General features: G+C 44.8%; 2 protein-coding genes across 2 annotated transcripts in view; both read left to right on the top strand.

Moving 5' to 3' along the window:
- The window catches only part of MED6 (mediator complex subunit 6), a 31,914-nt gene extending 23,878 nt beyond the window's left edge, over positions 1 to 8,036 (top strand). The window contains exons 5-8 of the mRNA XM_074998873.1: positions 36 to 144; positions 680 to 795; positions 4,240 to 4,267; positions 5,207 to 8,036. Of these exons, the coding sequence (XP_074854974.1) occupies positions 36 to 144; positions 680 to 795; positions 4,240 to 4,267; positions 5,207 to 5,337 (384 nt within the window). The 3' untranslated portion in view covers positions 5,338 to 8,036. The remainder of the gene's footprint in view (positions 1 to 35; positions 145 to 679; positions 796 to 4,239; positions 4,268 to 5,206) is intronic.
- A 3,522-nt stretch (positions 8,037 to 11,558) lies between these two features.
- On the top strand, positions 11,559 to 13,799 carry LOC142015109 (disintegrin and metalloproteinase domain-containing protein 20-like). Its single transcript, XM_074998526.1, has one exon. It carries the CDS (start codon positions 11,559 to 11,561, stop codon positions 13,797 to 13,799), a length of 2,241 nt encoding a protein of 746 aa, XP_074854627.1.
- The last annotated feature ends 3,739 nt before the right edge of the window (positions 13,800 to 17,538 follow it).

Consider the following 17,538-nt stretch of genomic DNA (forward strand, 5'->3'; position numbering starts at 1 on the left):
CTTGAAGACTTCCTTATGTTGACTTTTTTTGAAAGCTTACTGCAGTTCATGGAATTCAATCTGCTTTTGATGAAGCCATGTCATACTGCCGATATCACCCTTCCAAAGGCTACTGGTGGCATTTCAAAGACCAGGAAGAACGAGGTATGGTGCCCGGACACTCAGGGTGTTAAGCAACTCTCCTTTTCTTTGGATTTAATGCTTAAATTTTTAACCATGGTTTATTTTAGCATCCATACTGCCCATGTAACTATTGCCATGGGTACAATAAAGAAGAGAGAGAAATGTGGGGAAGGCAAAAGTAATGAAGAAGAAGCTCAGAAAAGCTGTGAGCTCAGGTAGTCTAGGAGAATATTTAGGCCTGTATCAACTGGGCAGGCAAGAGAGCATTGAGCCCAAGGAGCACTGATGGACGTGTTTTGTGGTTGGACTTTTATTTGGCCAGATCATGAAGCTGTTGTTTCAGTCGAGAGCCTGAAATATTAAATTACCCTACTGTAAGAGAGAAGACTGCAGTCCACAGAGGAAATAGAAATAAACAACAGATGGGAACTGAAAAATGGTCACTTTCAATGCCAGAAAGGACAGCTTTTTACAGATAGAAGAACAGATAAAAGGTAACTACAATTTCCATCATTTGACATGATGTTTCATTTCAGTCTGTGTATATGATTTGCAGATAAAGCCAAACCAAAAGCCAAGAAGAAGGAAGAACCAAGCTCTATTTTCCAGAGGCAGCGGGTTGATGCTTTGCTTCTGGACCTAAGGCAAAAATTTCCACCCAGATTTGTTCAGGTAATAGTAATTTGTGTCTGCAGTGTTTTTTCAGGATACATATCAGGACTCCTCAGCTGGACATCTTGTGGAACTTCACTTTACTTGGTTGAATGGTAGCACTGGTTGGAACAGGAATTTTGAAAACAGCAGGTTCTCTTAATGCAGCATAATGAGTGTTTCCCCAGACAGGCGAAGTAGTTACCCCAAAATGTGCAGTGTAGTATTGCAAAATGGCCATGAAAATCTACAAACCCAAGTGAATCAGGGTTTATCTCATTCACCCTGCTGCTGACACAACTGATGCTTTGTATTTACTGTTACTGTCTAGGGACTGGTTTGCTGTAGCATAAAACAACTCCACCGCAATTTCTGAACTTTCTTCCAGAGGATCACTCATTCATTATTCACCCCCTTGGGTTCAGCTGTCCTTTTTTACCCCATCAAGAGTTTTGCTCCTGCCCCTTGCTGCATGTAGGTCCAATCTGGCCTTTTTCCCTCATTGCTCTGAAGGACTTCTTGGATCACCTGTAGGCACTTCCCTCCAGGATGCTTTTGCTATCTCAGGCTTTCTTCCTAGGATCTAAGAGTGTCTCTGTGTAGAAACAGGTCAAAGAACACCCCTTCCTCTTTGTCTCTCCCTTAACTCAGTGAGCTCATTGATCTCAGGCTGTCCCTACCATCCCCCAGCATCAGCTGATCATGTTGACCCCACCCCCCAGTTCACTCCATTTGTCTGCGGAGGTGGCCTACACCTGGCATGAGAGCAGAGAGCCCCAGTCTCCTTACAGGTCAGGTTTCCCTGTGATGTCAAGTTACAAATCTACTTGGCTACTATTTACCAAGATGACTAATGGGGCAAAGGGAAACTAACAGGCAAAATTACTCTATCTCACAAGTAGAACTTCTGCAGAGTTAGTGTTGTGTCTGACCCTGTTAATTTAAAGGGACATGGTAAATGTTACATGAAAATTGGTGATCCAGCTATTTTGATTCTTCACTGTGAGTTAGCATTGAAACAGTACCTCAGCAATATGGCAGAGGCCCTGCACAGTTGGAGGAAATGACCATCTCCTGGATTAAATGTGAAGTTTAGGGGTCTTCTAGTCAAGCATCCTTTACAAGATTCATGTTGTAGTCCTGCCAAGCTGACTGAATTGTATTGTGAATAAATACATTCCCTACACATTTATAGTGGATTCTTCTTCTCTTCCTGTCCTAAGCCATCATTGCCACATTCTACTCAGAAAACCACTGCATTTGATCTGTCGGTGAAGTTTTGTCACAAAATGTCTTATAGAGCTGTAAAGGTACACTGTTAAATACAATAGTTCAGGTCCAGAATTGACCTATTATTGAAACTGTAGAAAAATCTGCCTTTGGATTCTACATATCTGTTTATTCCCCTTCTTAAACCTGTCACTTAGTCACCAAGAGATTACAAAAAAGACAGTGTTTCTATATGTTCTAAAAAATAAAATCCTTTGACGTCAACAGATAAAGGCATTCTGTAAGTGCAAAGTCTCCTGCAAAAAATAGGTGCTTTTCCCATATACGAAGAGAGAATCTGATGTGCAGAGAAGTCAGATAACTTGTCCAATATCAAACAGCAAGCTGGAGATGATCAGGGATAGAAGATAGGTTCTGTCTCCCAGTCTGTTGTTCTGACTATTATATAGTTGTGCTTCATCTGTTGTCACTTTAATAGCAGATTATGAGCCACGCTCCCAGAACTGTTCTAACATATTATTGAGGCACATGTTTGTAAGCAAATGACAGCAAAAGTTGACTTTCCTGACTCAACAGAATATATGTAACTGTCCAAAGCTCTGGGTGAACTATTGTCATTAGGCACTCTTATGCTGTTTTGTGTACAGGCTCAGCAATGGCTAATTTCTCACTAATTACTGCAAAGTATTCTGGGGATACTTTGAGTAAGGCAAGCATTATACTCGACCAGATTCTACTTCCAAATTCAAATACCTTCAAATACTGTGGGAGAGAAAAATCAATGTTTGCTCAATGGAAGAGAACAGTACTGATGGGGAAATGCATTTAAAATGCTTAGTGTTGTTTAAATAAAATTAATACCTTCATGGCAACTGTCATCAGAAGGTGTAAGTGGTTTTGCAAAAATTAACTAATTATGCCTTAAACCATCCCTGTGAGGCAGGTAATAGGAAACATGGGGATCACATCAAACACATCTGAAATATAGCTGCCTCTAGCTAGAGTGGGATTCAGTTCAGTTGCAGAGATTCTGTACAATATTTTGGTGAAAGAAATGAAGAATATTGACCCTGCCCATTGCTTTACTGGTTCACCTGTTAAGGATCACTGCAAATAGTGACAAAACTGCAGGCAAATAAACAAAAGTATATATTAAAAATGGATTAGAGTCAGAGAAAAGGCTTGAGCAGAGAGAGTGCATAAGTCATGTGGGATGTCCTATGGACTTTGACATCCAGGTATCCAAATCCAGTTTTTGTTAGAACAGCAGCAAGACACCTAAAGTATGCATGTATTGAATAGTCACACTGAAAGATGGTAACAGCTGCCATTAGGGGAATCTAGGGTCTGAGGACAATCACAGACCATGTTAAAGCCCCTGGATGTGCCAGAACGCTTCCAGGGTCAACAGAGAGAGCATGGTAGAGCGCACCTAGGGCAATATGTTGCATGCCATATCAAAGCTAAGCCATGTGAATGGAGAAGTTTCACTGATTGCAAATGCAAAGGCTTGGATGTTGTGTAGAAGGGCATTGTTTGTGTTTGGGAGGAGAAAAAGCAGTGTAAGGAGTTGAGTGTGACCCTGAGAGGAAGCACAAGGGGATAGCTTGCTGAAGTGGTAGACGTGGGGATTTCTGAGTAAGGAAGCTGCCTGCTGTTCGTCGTGCTCATGGAAACAGGGCTTCGTGCACATTTTTGTAAAGAAATAAGGTTACACCAAAGCATACCTGACTTGTATCACTGACTTATCATGGCTGAAACAACCCTGCTGAGTACCAACTGTTAGCTACCATTGTGGGCCAAAAGGATAGCGCTAGGTTCAGGTGGACTTAATTCAGTTCCCATTCTTTACAAGAACGTATTATCTTTTGCACTGCTGGGTTTGTGCACCTCTCAAGCCATATTTTACAGCCAAGGAAATCATGCATTAATGACTGGGAGGGAATAAGGTTCTTGGCATGACTGGAGAATAAAATGTTTAATTTTTGTGTGCTATTAGTTTTACATAGGATTTAGAATTTAATTCATGCTTCTGGAAGACTTGCTTGTCACTCTTCTCTTGTTTGACATCCTCATAATGTTCCCATTCATGTGGGGCCTTCCTTCACTGATACCACTCAGAGGTCCTCTGATTAAATTATTCTACAGCAAAATATACTGTTTAAGGCAGTGTGACAGAGGAAAATAATTACAAAGCTTTGGTTCAACTGTCTTCCTTTTCTTCTTCTTTGACAGCAAAAACCTGGGGAAAAGCCCATTGCAGGTAAGAGAGCTCCCTTTATCACAAAATTTTTAAAAGGGCCCAGGTCTAGTTTTGAAGGAAGCTCAATTGTGAGGCTGAACTAACTAATCGGCTCATTCCTCCTGTTGCTGAAATTATTGGAAGTTTTGTCATTTACTAATATGGGAGAAAAAAGTCATGCTCAATATGAGCCTAATTGTACATGGTGCTGAATGGGAATTCACCTCTGTGCATAGGCAGTAAGATATCCCATCCCGACCCTAGCCCACTGAAGACTGTCCCCTGTGCAAGAAGCCCCACCCATCTAGGGCTAGAATAAAACAGGAGTTTTGTTGACAGCGCGCGCATCCAGATTGGAGATCTGCCAGTTGGGAATGTTCTGTGCACCTCATTCCATGAGGAAGAAGGGAAGTCTTGACAGAGGTTTTTTTCCCCCAACATTTGGCCCCATATAGCCGGGCTAGATGTCAGAAAAGCCTCTTCTGACAGAACTGTCAGCAAAGGATATGCAAATACGTCACGTGATATATGTATCTTTTTGCCAACAGTTCTTGGCAATCTAGACCTATCGTAAGGGAGCTGCTAAGCTAAGAGGCTCCAAAACAGGAGATGGTCCTGGGGAGTAGAATGACTAGATTGGTTCTGCATCCTGCTGATTTTGCACCAGGGCCATTGCAGCAGCGTTGCAAACTAGGACACACCAAGGGCTGCCCGAGAGGGTTGTGCTGCTCTTCAATGACCTCCAGAATAGTAGAAATGCAAGGTGCTTTCTCCTCAGTCACCTACCATGGCAGCCAGCAATCTGGCCGTGAATGTCTCCTGCACAAGTATTCATTGGCTTCTGTTCTCTTAAAGTCTGTTATCTTTTTTTAAAACAAGTTGTAAAGTATTTTGGAAAGAAATAAGAAAAACCCTCAAAGCACAGTTAAAAATAATTTTGTTGGCTTGTTTTTTTGTAAGTGGATCAAATTAAAAAAGAGCCAGAACCAGCCCCCGAAGCTATTAAGACAGAGGAGAAGGAGGCTGTAAAGAATGCCCAACAGAGTGCTGGCACTAAAGGGCCCCCGGAGAAACGGATGAGACTCCAGTGAAAGGATGGACAGTTCCACATCTAGACAATTCAAGGTCTGGAGAAGAATTTGCAAGAGTTTTGTTCCCCGTCTTTTGTATTTGTCCACTGCAGGATCCTCTTGCAATAGCTTCTTCTGTCAGCAGAAACATATTGTAAAGCTGCCAAAGGAAAGACTTGAGCTGCACCGAGAGGGCTTTTTCAGCCTTCTCCCCATTTTGGATGTTAGCTTTTGCCTGAATTTCACATTAGATGCATTTGCAACTTCCTTTGTAAAACCACAGTTCTCTTCATGTCTTCTGATATTTGTGTTTTCTATGTAAAAAGAGGAATTTTTAAAAAAAAAAGTTCTTGGTGTACCATTTGGCTGTTGAAGTGCCTTTCTTTCTTACTTTCCTGATGTATCTACAAAATAGCTACTGAATATGCTGTGCGTACTGGTGGTAGATTTCACTGCAAGATCAGGATATATCATAATATAACAACTGTTAACTTTTCTTGAGGAATTTGCTAGCCTAAAATGTGTTAAAGAACTGCTTGTTTTTCTTGAGGAAGGTGTTTCCCATGGCATTAAAAGAGTTACACTGTCTGGTATAAACTGCCACACCTGATAGTATGCTGGTATATAGATCAAAAGTTTGATAACTGCACCGTGGAATCCATATAGTTGGATGGCAACCTTCCGTTAGCTCTCAGATTCTTTTAAAATGTTCTAATTTTCATACTTACTTTGCCATCCCATTTCACTTCAAGAATTTTTAAACCATCTAATGGTAAGAAATAGCCACTTGCCTCTGTGTGTCATTTCTTTGGCTAGGTCTGTCCTTGAAATCTCTCCCTCCTCTTAGTCTTAAAATTGTTTTCATTTAGTAGATCACTCTGTTTTCTGGATTTCGGGGGGGGGATTTTCCAACATCTTTTCTCCTTCATGGTCTCCTAGTTTTTACAATGTAATTGATAAGATACTAAACTGTAGAAGAGCAAAGACAGGTGCCTAAATAATGGACAGGTCTTACATGTGTCTAAATCCAAGGTAGGGTCGGGCTGGGTGGCTGTAGCATCAGACTCCTTTCTGCTGTAGGCTATCGGGCATGTGACACTTTTATGTTGGTAACTGATCATTTCTGACTGGGTAGCAGTGAAATAATGGAAAACATTTAAGATCACATGACACTTTCTTGGCCCATAAGATTTTTGTCTGTTAATCTAAGATTTTGATATTCAGTATGTCAGGGTATATATAGAACTATAGCTGCATTGTTAATAAATATACTCACATACAAAATTGGTATGTTGGTTGTAGGAGGGACAAATTTGATATTCAGTATGTCAGGGTATATATAGAACTATAGCTGCATTGTTAATAAATATACTCACATACAAAATTGGTATGTTGGTTGTAGGAGGGACAAATTTATTGCTATCTTAATTCAAACTGAGTTGAATTTGATCTGTTGCACTTACAAGTTTAATTTTTTCTTTAGCATATATAGATATCTCAAACTAGCGTGAGCTCCCAGCAGTCCTAGGTTAGAGCATGCTTGGTTAAGACAGAATCTTTGGGGAGTCTGCGTAGCTCTAGCAAGTGAATGAAGTATGATTTTTTTTTCCTAAGAGTTCATAACTTGGCAAATTTTCATGGAGACGGCCTGACCTAAAGACTGTCCACCAAAGTTTAAGTCCTTACTTTAAAGCAAGGGGGTATTAAAAAATGCCAGAGGGTTGGTTTTTGTTATTTGAGGTTTTTTTTTTAAATATAGGCAAACCTATTTTTCTCCTTATTGGAAATAAATAAATTTATGGGCTGAATTTTTCTGAAAGCATTCAGCCTGACACAGACCTATGACATAGGAAATCACAGCCTGAACAATTGAAGTATGACACAATTATAAGCAGTTGAAAATAGGTTTTGTAATGGGAAGTGCCAGAAAACCTTAAAAATAGGCAGTGTTACTCAGCTTGCTTATAATAAAGGAGGCAAAATTTCAAATAAGAAATAATCCGGTGACAATCCTGGAAAAGACTGCTAAAAATTGTAACAGGGTTAAGGCTGGCATCCTTCAGAGACATGCTGAGCATCTTCAACTCTCCTCTGAAACCAGTGGGAGATGTGTACTCAGTGCCTCACAGAAGCAAACTATAAATACAGCTGTGAGCTGGGCAAGCTGTAATTTATGCACCAGGATTACCCATTGTTTAATTAAAATGATGGGAACAAATTTGAAAGACAGAAGAGGTGGCACTGGATGTATTAAATAGCCTATGTTGTGGTCATGTCACAAGTTTGGGTAGGCTGTATTGTGGTTGCTGGCAATAAACCTTAAATAGCATAGCAAACCCTTATATATATCATTTACGGTTTGTATGTTTGTCCTATTCTTCCCTTCCTTTCCCATTTTCTCACTTCAAAATACATTAATTACTATGGAAACAGTATAATTCAGTATGGGTGGACCTGACTGATGACAGCAACACTTTATATCGTGGTTTGAAACGTAGGTTGTGGATATTAATGGATTAGATTTTTCCTACCTGTATGGTAGAATATATATTTATTTATATCTCCTGTCTATATTTACATATTTCTCTTTCACTTACTTATTTGGTTCTGCTATGAACAAAAGTGGTTGCTCTTGTCAGCTTTTGCATCCCATACAATGTAAATCTCTGGATTGTATCAGTGCAAATAAATTACAGTACCTTTCTAAGTTTTTATATTCATAGTCAGCACCCAAAGATGCTGAGGTTATGATTAGACTTGAAAGCTGTATTGTTACATAATAGTCCAATGAAAGCCATCCGATTGTCTTCTGTAACATTGGGGAAATTGCCCTTTGACTGATTACCCTGTTTGCCTATGGCAACATAAGTAAGTTAGTATGAGGACAGGTATAGCTTCTTGCTTGCTCTCTTGGAAGGACAAGCCTCTTAATGAAAACAAAAATAACAGGAAAGAGATATCTGAAGAAAATTTTGCCTTGCCTCCAGATTTGACACATTTCTAAAATATGCAAGGGTTAATTAGCAAATCCTCTGTGTTCTAGGATAGATGTGTGGGTTAATTGTGAGCAATGAGATAGAAAAGGAGGTGGCTGGCAAGATCTTCATTGCATGAAAAAAATCTGTGTATGTGCATGACTAACATGTTTTGTGTTACGCAGTGAGGTTCCATTACAATGCATGCTGGTAAGCAAGGGCTTCAGTTACCTCCCTCATGAATGTTGTCCAAAAAGTGACTTGGTTTTAGACAGTCTTGTTGTCTTATTCTTTGCCTGGTGGCGGTAGGTTCTTTTCCTTATTGCTAGCACTATGAGGACTTACTATTTTCAACTCCCTGCATCTTCAGTCTGCGTCTACATGTGTCAGATCTTCTGGAAGATCTGTGGAGCATCCACACGTGCAAGGCGCTGTTCCAGAAGGAATCGGGAAGAACACATTCCTTCTTCCAGATCCCTAACGCCAGTTCCATAACAGGAATAGTGCCTTCTTCTGGAAGATTCTTCTGGAAGAAAGTCTGTGAGCGCCCACACATACCATTTTTTCTGGAAGAAGCGGTCTGCCATGGCGGCTCCCCGCCAGAGCCAGGAGACAATCTAGCATGCCCCTGGGGGTTCTACGGTGCCTGATTCCAGGACCCGTTCAAGCTGCCAGGACCCAGAAAACCCAGAGCAGGAAGCAGGGCTGTGCACGCCAGCAGCACATGCTGGGCTGCAGCACCCAGGCTACTTCCACCCCTGAAGCAACAGCCAGCACCCGGATGGCCAGCAGCCAGTGTCCCCACAGCACCCTCAGGGCAGCCCTGGGGACTCAGATGATGGCAGCCTGAAAGGGGAGCAGCCCCAGAAGAGGAGGGCGCCAGCCTGTACTGCACCAGAGCTGCGAGACGACCTTGCATTCTGGCATGAGGAAGAGGTGCTGAGGGATACCAGAGGGCACTGCAGGAATACCCTAGCCTGCGCCCGCCTGGCCAGAGCCCTTGCAGACCAGGTCTGGTGCAAGATCAAAGAATTGCTCCAGGGCTATGTGTGGGCCAGGGACAGCAGCTGCTGTTCTTGTGCTGGCCCAGTGAGGTGACACCTTCCCACCCGCAACCTCGTGGACACACTGGCCACAGAGACCCCTGCTGCACTGGAGCGGGAGGACAGGGACTCCTCCAAGGAAGCTGAGGAGGAGGGTGAGCCCAGCACCCAGTCCCAGGGACCCTCACAGGACTCCTCCCCTGAGGGATCCCTGGTCATAGCTGTGCCCTCGGCACTGAGCAGCCAGGCATCACCAGACCAATATGAGGTCACCCCAGGTAAGTGCGTGGCGTGGTTCATCCTCCAATGGGGGCACACACAGACCCCCCTACCACACCCACCCCAATGCCACACAGCAGGGTGTACCCAAGGTGTACCCCTTGCTGGTCTCCAGCCCTCTCCTCCCTCTCTCCGTCCCTTCCTCCCTATGACCCCCCCCCTGCAAGCAGGATGCCCCTCCGAGAGCGGGCCTGCATATGGGTGGGACATTGGGGTCCCTTGTGGGTCTGCCCCCACCCCCCATTAGCCCCTGCACATGCAGGTTTGCACTGGGGGGAACACAGGGTGCACAGCCACACCCAGCCTACCAACTCCTCAGGCAGGGCCCTTCACAGGTAGCAGCATCCCCACAGGGAGGGGCTGCCCAGGTTGCCATGCTGGGGCCATGGGCCTGCACTATGAGGGCATCCCTTGGGTCCAGCCTGGGGAGGAGGTGTATGGGGTGGGGACCAGGGGACTGCCACACAGGGCTTGGCTGGGGCCCTAATCCCCACTCCCTGCCCCTTGCCTTACAGCAGCTCCATCCTGGGGATGGGAGAGGCACCAGAGGAGCCTGGGGCCTGCCGTAAGTGTCTAGGCCAGAGGTGTGGGAAGTCTCCCAGGTGAGCCACAAAATCAAGACTTTATTAGCAACACCAGCACCAGCAAAACAGATACAGTACCACGTTCACAATGCACTGCACACATGAAAGGGGAAGTTATTCAATGTTTTGAAATCATATATCATTTGCTATTTAGATATGAGTTGGTCATTGTTGGACTGTTAAATGTTCACTCCCCCCCCCCACACACACACTTTGCAATTACAAGGGTGGGAGCCACAAAGAAGTCCTTAAAGAGCTGCATGTAGCTTTGGAGCTGCAGGTTGCAGACCCCTGGATCAGGCCAAAGTAATAAGTCAGGTCTAGATATAGAAACATGTCTGCAAATTTGATGTATTGTTGAAGCAGCCAGATGATTATGGTCTGGCCACTGTGCACTTTAATTCAGTGATTCACAGCACCAGTACTCCTTGTAAGCTGTATGCTTTTGTGGCTGCTCAGGAGAGATTCAAAGCAGCTTCAGAGCACCTGCCGCTAGGTTCTTTTTGTTTTTACTGGTGAAGCACATATGCGCATGCCTTGGTGCACATACTTTTTCCCTCTGTGTGTGGAATAAATATTATCAGAGAGGTAGGTGAGTTAGTCTGTATCTTCAAAAACAAGAAGTCCTGGTACCTTACAGGCTAACAGACACTTTGGAGCATCAAAGACCCACTTTGTCAGATGCCAGGTCTTTGCCCACGCAAGCTTATGCTCCAAAATATCTGTTAGTCTATAAGGTGCCACAGGACTTAACAGAGGCAAAAGATTAGGTGGGCATCTCTCAGCACCTTCCTCCTAGGTCTGTCAGTACCATCTCTTTTTTGTAACCTCTGGGTGTCTTGAGCTGTCACGTACCAAAGAGGGGGGTCCGGTTAGTCTGTATCCACAAAAACAAGACATCTTGGGGCACCTTATAGACGAACAGATATTTTGGTGCATAAGCTTTGGTGGGCAAAGACCCGCTTCAAAGCGGGTCTTTGCCCACCAAAGCTTATGCACCAAAATATCTGTTCGTCTATAAGGTGCCCCAAGACTTCCTCTTTAGGCTGCCACGAGCACCATCAGCCGGCCTGTGCTCGGGCAATGACATTCACTGTTCGTATTTAAAGACCGGGGTTAGGGCGCGGGCTGCACATTGCTCCAGCCGCCCCCGTGCAGGGCCCCTCGGGCAGGAGGCTGGCCCAGGGGTGGGACGCTTCAGGGCCGGGCGAGGCGCGCGCGAGGCCTCTTGCTCCCGGGCTCGCTGAGGCGCACGAGCCCGCTCCCTGCGCGGCCGTTCCAACGGCACCCGCCCGCTTCTCAACCGCCACCAGGGGGCGGCGCGCAGCACAGCAGCAGCGGCCTCAGAGGTTTCCCAGGCTATGGCGGCGGGGGGGCCCTGGTTGGTGCTGCTGGGCTTGGGGAGCCTGGTGGGTGGCGCAGCGGGGCCCGCCCCCTACGCCGTGATCGTGCCCCGGCGGCTGGCGCCCCGCGCCGGGCAGGATCCCCGCGAGGTTTCCTACGTGCTGGAGGTGGAGGGGCGCGGCCGCATCGTGCACCTGCGGCAGAAGCAGCACCTGGTGCCGGAGCACTTGGCCCTCTTCACGTACCGGCCGGGCGGGGTCCTCCAAGGGGAGCGGCCCTTCGTGCGCCGCGACTGCTTCTACCACGGCTACGTGCAGGGCAGCCCTGCCTCGCTGGCTGCCCTCAGCACCTGCTCGGGTGGGCTGCGGGGCCTGCTGCGCGTGGCCAGGGCCAGCTACGAAATCCAGCCGGTGCCGGACTCCGCCACCTTCCAGCACGTGCTCTACCGGGTGGAAGAGGGGGCCCTCGGCCTGCGCTGTGCCTTGACCGAGCAGGAGCTGCAGCGCCAGGCTGCCCTTGTCCCGGGCCTAGGGGACCTGTTCGCAAAGCAAGCGCCCAAGGGTGCCTGGTGGACACACACCCGCTACCTCGAGGTCGCCTTCGTGGTGGCGTATGAACGATTCGTCCGCTGGGGCCACAACGAAACCACAGTCCTGCAGCAAGCGCTGGACATAGTCAATATAGGAGACTCTCTGTACGATCCCCTGGGCATTCACCTGTTCGTGGTGGGGGTGGAGATCTGGACCCAAACCAACCGAATCAACATTACAGGCGACATAAATACACTGCTCGACCAGTTCAATACCTGGAGGGCGAAAGAACTGGTTTCCCGGCTGCCCAGTGATGTATGGCACTTAATGGCATATCAGAGCTTTGGCATTACCCTGGGATTAGCTTTTGTAGGAACAGTGTGTTCTCCTGATTGGGCCTCAGCGGTTCTTTCAATCATGGATGAAGGGGCGTCCTACTATTCCATTCTTTTTGCTCACGAGTTGGGCCATAACCTTGGTATGAGCCATGATGGTCGGTACTGTAAGTGTAAACGCAGTAACTGTATCATGGCTGCTTACCACACTATCACCGATCTATTCAGTAACTGCAGCTATAACGAATACTTCAACCGAGCGAGAGGTGCAGATTGTCTGCTTACTCCTCCAGTGCCAGAAAAAGTGTATACACTCAAGTACTGTGGTAATAAAGTAGTGGAAAATGAAGAGCAGTGTGACTGTGGCTCAAAATTGAATTGTAAACAGGATCCTTGTTGCCAACCTAATTGTACATTGAGGGCCGGTGCAGCTTGTGCTTTTGGAGAATGCTGTGAAAAGTGTCAGATACTTCCAGCAAGAAAACTATGTAGAAAAAGTAATAATAAGTGTGACCTTCCTGAATATTGCAGTGGTACTTCACAGTGGTGCCCAAAGGATGTGTATGTGCAAGATGGAGCCCCATGTGGGCAAGATGCCTATTGCTATCGTGGAAACTGCTCTAGCCACAATCAACAGTGCAAAATGATTTTTGGCAAACAAGCAACAGTTGCTCCGTTAGTTTGTTTCAGAAAACTGAATATGCAAGGCGACCGGTTTGGCAATTGTGGTTTTAGTAGTGATGCTAAATATAAGAAATGTCGAGTGAAAGATACCTTATGTGGTAGAGTTCAGTGTGAAAACATGAAAAGAATACCATCTTTGGAGAACCATACTACCATAGTTCAAACTCCTGTTGATAACAACTGGTGTTGGGGCACAGATTATCATCCTGGGATGGATATTGCTGATATTGGAGCAGTGAGAGATGGCACCTCTTGTGGTCCAAAGAAGATTTGCATTAACACAAGCTGTGTGTCTGTGTCACTCCTGAATTATGACTGTAATATAACAAAATGCCATAAGAGAGGAATATGCAACAGTCAGAAAAACTGTCACTGTAATTATGGCTGGGCCCCTCCCTTCTGTCAGCATAAAGGATACGGAGGGAGCATTGATAGTGGACCACCTCCCCCAGTGAAGGCCCTTGGGGGAGGTTCTATTGGAATATTAACATTGTTTGCTGCTGCTACTGTTGTTGGGGTTGGTCTTGGTGTATATTATAAAACTGCACTAAGGGGATGGTTTACACAATTAGTAGCCAGATTCCACACAACTCAGCAAGCAAGTGCTTCCAGTGATGGAAAAGGAGGTCCTAGTAGTTCACATGAGAAAACTGCTACTGGAACAAAACCTATGGTAAGGTCTACGCAGGAAGCATGGAATTTTCTGTAACGTTAAATAATGTATAGACAATATATTTACATATTTTAAGAATAAATTCAGTCTGTAAGCATTGATACAGCCTTTTAAAATGGTGTTGAAGGACTTTGTCTAAACTCAGGGAGTTAGGAAAATATTAGGAGTAATCCTATAGTTCATTTCAATGCTCTACAAACATACTCTCACAATGCTTTGTGAACTAGGAAAGCATCCCTGTTTCACTGATAGGTGAACAGATACAACAATTTGTGCAAAGTTATTCTTTAAGAGGAGGAACTATGAACACTTCCACGTTAAATAAAAGGAAAAAGTATTCTTGCCATTTTATATTAACTCACTGAAATGACTCACCCAACATAAGAGGGGAAGCAGGCCCTCTGATCAGCTGTAGGTATTCATGGAGTGGAAAAGGGACCATAAATCTCAACCAGTAACAGATGTACAAGAGGAGAGGGACCATGACACTTAACCAGGAGTGTGTTTTTTAAAGGTTGGGTAGCCAACACTATGCAACAGTAATAGGTTTTTTTACTTCATGAGATGGGAGAGACATGATTTCCAAGGTTACAGATGATACGAATATTTGGAAACTGAGCAGTAGCTTAGTTGAGCTCAAGCTTGACATTTAACAAGAATAACTTTTCCTGGAAAAGCTTCAATACCTTCTGAGTGTGCAGAGCCAGCCCAGCCATAGGATGAGGCATTCACTCCAGGCCCCACCTTTTTGTGGGTGCTGTGGTAGTCACCCCAGGCATCCTATGGATGGGAGAGGGGGAGGATTACCTGGGACAGGCTGTGATGGCAGCAGCATTCTCTTGCTGGCCCCGCCCCACTCACCATTTGAGTGGTGAGCAGTGCAATCAGCAGCCTGCTCACCCACACTGCGCCCTCCCAGCCTGTTGAGACACACTTTGCAGCAGCAGGAAATAACCTCTACTCTTGCCGCCTGTGGAGAAGTGGGGCTCAGGAGGGCCTGGAGCAGAACACATTGCTCCTTGCACTGCACACATGGGCCGTTTCTACACAGGCCGCTTCCTTCAGAAGTGACATGCTAATACACAGAGCGAAAGATGCTAATGAGGTGCGGATGCAAATTCCCCATGCCTCATTAGCATAATGTCACGTGATCTGGAGTCCAGAAGACTGTTCTTCCAGACTCCAAAATGCCATCTAGAAGGGTGGGCCTAGGGGGGAGGCACTCCCAGAAGGAAGTCCTTCTTCCAGAGGCCCCTTCTACCTGAAAATTTTTGGGAAGAAGGGGCCTCCGGAAGGTGGACTTCCTTCCAGAAGCACCCCCAGGGCCACGCTTCTACTCGACGTTTTGGAGTCTGGAGGAATGGTGTTCCAGACTCCAAATCACGTGACATTATGCTAATGAGGCATGGAGAATTTGCATCTGCGCCTCATTAGCATCTTTCACTCCGTGTATTAGCATGCCACTTCTGAAGCAAGTGGCCTGTGTAGACACAGCCATGGTGCGTGGGAGAATCTTTTGGAAAAAGGTGCTTTCCCTGATCCGGGAGCGGATGACGGCTTCCAGAAGAGCCACCGCATTCTTTTGATTTCAGGTCAAAAGAGCATGTTGTGTGTGTAGACGCTCCACGGGATCTTTCAGAAGAGCCCCTTTAGAAAAAACTTTCAAAAGAACATGGTAGTGTAGATGCAGCCGAAATGATTGTGTGCAAGTGTAAATGAGAGCAGAATTTGGCTGAGTGAGGGGTAGTGTACAGTGGGGAGTCAGTAATACAGACTTTTTTTTTCTCCTAAAGACTTGTTCTGTGCCCAGTTTGCAGCTATTAAAGGAGGGCCTTTTTCTTCAGGTTGGTGGGGTTTTTTTTGTGGGGGGAGAGAGAAATAAATGTACCAATAGTAGTATGGCTTGCTACCTTCCTCGCTGTTGTGTACTGCTAGTGAACTACAAACATCATAGTAGAGCCCATAGCCCTGAAACCTAGTTGTGTGCCTGAACTCCTAGACATTTCTATATATTTGAGATTGCCTCAGTGTCCTTAATTCATTGAAGTCAATATAGTACCAGAGGTGTAAATGAGGCCATAAACTAGACTTGAAAACAGGACAGGTAGGATGTTGCTGGACCAGGGAGTGCCAGATTAGAGAGATTCAACCTGTATAACAGATACAGTTTTAAAAGCTGGATGAGGTATCTAAAAGAGCTCTTCTGTACATAAAAATGTAATTGTAAAATCTGGATTCAAGTGTAACAGGAGCCATTCACCAGTAACCCTGCAAAAACATGACCCCCAACCAAGTAAACTGACATAGACTGAGTTCATATTAAATTTCAAAATGTTTTAGTGGTATTTCTGTGACAACCATTGCTAATTCTTAAAAGTTTATCACTTGCTGCCCATCAGTGCCATTTCATACTGTGCTCAAGCAATATTCTGAGTGGAGCACTTAACTACCAAATTATGGATGAATTTACTTACCTGTATTAACATTTCCAAGACCACCTTGTTCTATGAGCTATTCATTTGTATAATTATATACACCTCTTCTTGGTCCACTCAGTTGCCTACTGCCATTGAGTATTCATCTGCTGTAACATCAAAAGAAAATTATGGTGGCCACAGGCTCTGTTTCTTGAGGAAATCTCAGAATTAAAAGGACAGCTAAGCCTACCAGTCACCCTAGGGTTACTATATCTGACCTTTCAAAAAAGAGGACACCCCTGAGAGGACATAAATCTGTATCAGAATCTACCAAATCACATTGTGTTAATGTACTGCATACAGTATAATACATTAATACAACGTGAGTTGGTAGATACTGATACAGATACACTTGCTCTAAGGGGTGTCCTCTTATATGGTAACCCTAACTCACCTCATTAAGTTTAATTTAGCAACACAATAGGTGCACTTTTTCTGAGGGGGCTGGTATTTATGTTTTATCAGTTATTTAACATTTTAGTTAAAAAAAAGTGATACTAAGAAGTAGTAAACCAACAAATTAAGTCACAGCAAATAAAGCAAGTCTAACAACGTGCTTTGAAAAAATCAGATTTTTTTCCTCAGGGGTTGGGAGCTAATGGAAGTTTTTAAAAACACTCCATATTTTTGCACTCTTCAGTCTCCATTAAGATAGGGTTATCATATCTGACCTTTCAAAAAGAGGACATTGCTGAGAGGGAGTGTATCGTTATCTACCAACTCACGCTGTATTAATGTACTAGATATAGTATAACACAGTACAACGTGAGTTGGTAGATACCCATACAAATACACTCCCTCTGAGGGCTGTCCTCTTTTTATATGGTAACCCTAATTAACATCAGTTTTGGCTCAAAATACTGTGGGTTGATGCTATTGTTTCTCTGTTCCTTCTGCTGCCCTTTCTGCCTCCATCTTTTGTCTCTTCTGTTTGGGGGCAGGGACCACCTTTTTTGCTCTGTGTTTGTACAGTGCCTAGCACAGTGTGGTACTGACTGGTCCGCAACAGGGGCTTGTAGACACGACGATAATAAAAATAAATAATAATTAACAATAGTGGGGATTGGTCCAGAATTACAGCCTGAGTAGCACAGAACTGATAGAATGGTAAGATTTGCAGGACTAGGAGCCAGTGCTGAAGTAAGCTAAGATTTGAGTCTTAAGTGAAAGAGGGTCCAAGCCTTGAACTGAGCATAAGAGTTGGTGAAAAGCCAATGTAGGCCCAGATTCTGGGACAAGGAACCACTCATACATCTTAGTTTACAGGATTCAAACCTGGTTTTGAAAAGATAATAATA

This window comes from Carettochelys insculpta, chromosome 6 (assembly GCF_033958435.1).
Source record: "Carettochelys insculpta isolate YL-2023 chromosome 6, ASM3395843v1, whole genome shotgun sequence".
Classification (NCBI taxonomy): Eukaryota; Metazoa; Chordata; order Testudines; family Carettochelyidae; genus Carettochelys; species Carettochelys insculpta.

Excerpts from the sequence above, each read along its gene's own strand:
- LOC142015109 (XM_074998526.1), top strand. The coding sequence starts at position 11,559 with ATGGCGGCGGGGGGGCCCTGGTTGGTGCTGCTGGGCTTGGGGAGCCTG.